Raw genomic sequence first — 2500 nt, 5'->3', positions numbered from 1 at the left:
CTAAGCGTCGACAGAATTAGGAAATTATTTTGCTGCAAAATAGCATAAAACAATTGACCATTTCCTAATTCACTCAACTTCGAACCTCTTATCATCGTCTCCGTTACGTCGTACCGGATTTGACGTATGAAGTTTACCGGAGGTTCAGACCGCATGACGTCATGAACATTGCATCATAAACCGGGAATTTTGATACATTATCGTACACTACCTGTCTCCTCGCTCAGTTAGCTGGTATTCATTTTTACTTTTATTTCCTAAAAAGATAATCGTATCTACAAAGTGTATCATAATTTCAGAAGATTAACGATCATTATAAAACAAAGCAGTGAACGGCAATCGCCCACAAAACCCTACGGGAGACGTTCTTCTTCTTTCACTCCAACGTCGGCGATCACGAGGCAAGTGAATGAAATTCCCCGGCACGCTGGTTGTGACGTCATCTTGAAGACTCTGCTGCGATTGGTCGAGAGGAGGGTTGGGCCGGTGCGCGCCACGCCCCCTTACACATATATACTGCCGGCGTCTGCAGTGCGCAGCATTACGGAATTCCCATCCATCCACACTAGGCAAGGTACCTCGGTGTGGCCATCCAAACCATCTCTACAACTTCACGATAGCTATGTCTCTCCAAACATCTAATCGTAGGCTTAATGCGGGTCAGAACTTTCTTAGTTCATAGCAATACGCCCCCGCAACAGCCAAGAAATAGTACAAGAAGTTGTTAAACATCATCTCCAAGCAGCTTCAGCTTCCAAGCTTTACTTTACTTTTTTGTAAGTAGAACCGAAAGCAGTGATACAAGTCTTTGCTAGTCACAACTTCATCGTCTACACCACATCTGCCTACTTAAGCAACGTGCGAGAACTACAATCACCCGTCCACACTAAGCATCGCAAGAGTACAAACCAAAGGTCTTCGTCTGCAGCAGCACAACCAGCACAGCACAAAAGAGCCGGAGAAGAAGAAAGAAGAGAAAAAATCCAACTCAAAAAAATGGTCGAAGAAAAGTTCGCGGTCCTTGCCAAGGACCGGAAGTTTCTGCCTTACTACGGCGAGTCGCAGAAGGAGTGGAAGGAGCCGTTCTTCTTCATCCAGGCCGCCGACACCCAGTTCGGGATGCAGGAGAAGTACGTGGAGGGCAAGACCAGCAACTACGGCTGGGAGCAGGAGATGGCGTGGTGCCGCCAGATGATCGCCGACGTGAACGCCATGTGGCCCAAGCCCAAGTTCCTGGTGGTGTGCGGCGACATCCTGGACGCCATGCCAGACAGCGAGCCCGAGGTGCGGCGCCGACAAGAGATCGACTTCAAGCGCATCTTCGCCGGGCTGGACATCCCCCTGGTGTGCGTGTGCGGCAACCACGACGTCGGCAACACCCCCACGCCCTCCACTGTTGCCCAGTGGAAGACCTCCTTCGGCGACGACTACTTCAGCTTCTGGTGCGGAGGCGTGTTCTTCATCGTCCTCAACTCCCAGTACTATGAGGACTCGTCGCAAGCGGAGTCGCTGGCGGCCGAGCAGGAGAGGTGGCTGGAGGAGCAGCTGGAGGTGGTGAGGCGTGAGAAGCCTCAGCACGCCGTGGTCTTCCAGCACATTCCGCTGTTCCTGCGCTCCCCCGACGAGGAGAAGGAATACTTCAACATGGAGATCGGCCTCCGGACCGCCATGCTGGAGAAGCTCCACGAGGCGGGCATCAGGTACATCTTCTGCGGCCACTACCACCGCAACGCCGGCGGCTTTTACAAAGACCTGGAAGAAGTTGTCACGTCTGCGGTGGGGGCTCAGCTGGGCGACGCCGGCCAAGGGTACCGCTTGGTCCGCGTGCTCGAAGACCGACTCAGCCACCAGTACTACCGCATCGGCACAGCGCCCACGACCGTCCACCTCCCGAAGCCCGCCAAGGCCCAGCCGATCCGCAAGGGCCTGGCCAGGACCTGGTCGTTCAGCCAGGCCGCCGGCGCCGCCTCCAGGAGCTGGTCCATCGGTCTGTAGGCGGCCCTGCTGGTGCTGTCTTGCTAGTGCTTCTCTGCTGGTGCTCCCTTGCCGGTGTCACAAGCTCTGTGCTCTGTGACAAGTGTTCTTGTGTTCACCATCATTGCCATCACTATATTCATTAACTTCATTCATCTTTCTATATATCTTCACCATCATACGTTTCACACTCACTTATCCCATAATGATTTGTTGATATTTTTGAAGTGATATGCTATACTTTGTTATATGATATTTTCGTATTTGATCTAAATATATATTCACACATTAAAATATTTAAAAAAAAAGTGTGGTTAATAAATCTATTTTGACTTTTTCAGCGCCTAGTATCTTTAACGGTCCTTTAGGTCTAAGAGATTATTATAAATAAAATTGAAGGTAAAAGAGAAAGAACTAGTAAATATAATAGAAAGATATTGTCTGATATTTTTTTTTTCTGAACAAAGACGATGATAATACAATGAAATATTTTGCACATCCTGCTGTACATACAATTATTTTCAAA

The 2500-nt window shown here is 49.6% G+C and overlaps 1 protein-coding gene across 1 annotated transcript in view; it reads left to right on the top strand.

The window, feature by feature from the left end:
- The window catches only part of LOC122266663 (serine/threonine-protein phosphatase CPPED1), a 3298-nt gene extending 984 nt beyond the window's left edge, over positions 1-2314 (top strand). The window contains exon 1 of the mRNA XM_043036459.2: positions 1-2314. This exon is cut by the window's left edge and continues 984 nt beyond it. Within this exon, the coding sequence (XP_042892393.2) occupies positions 997-1995 (999 nt within the window). The 5' untranslated portion in view covers positions 1-996 and the 3' untranslated portion in view covers positions 1996-2314.
- The last annotated feature ends 186 nt before the right edge of the window (positions 2315-2500 follow it).

Source organism: Penaeus japonicus, unplaced genomic scaffold, assembly GCF_977035675.1.
Source record: "Penaeus japonicus unplaced genomic scaffold, GWHDUDI00000001_assembly GWHDUDI00000015, whole genome shotgun sequence".
Lineage (NCBI taxonomy): Eukaryota > Metazoa > Arthropoda > Malacostraca > Decapoda > Penaeidae > Penaeus > Penaeus japonicus.
The sequence above is the reverse complement of the archived record's forward strand: the minus strand, read 5'-3'. Positions and strand labels throughout refer to the sequence as shown.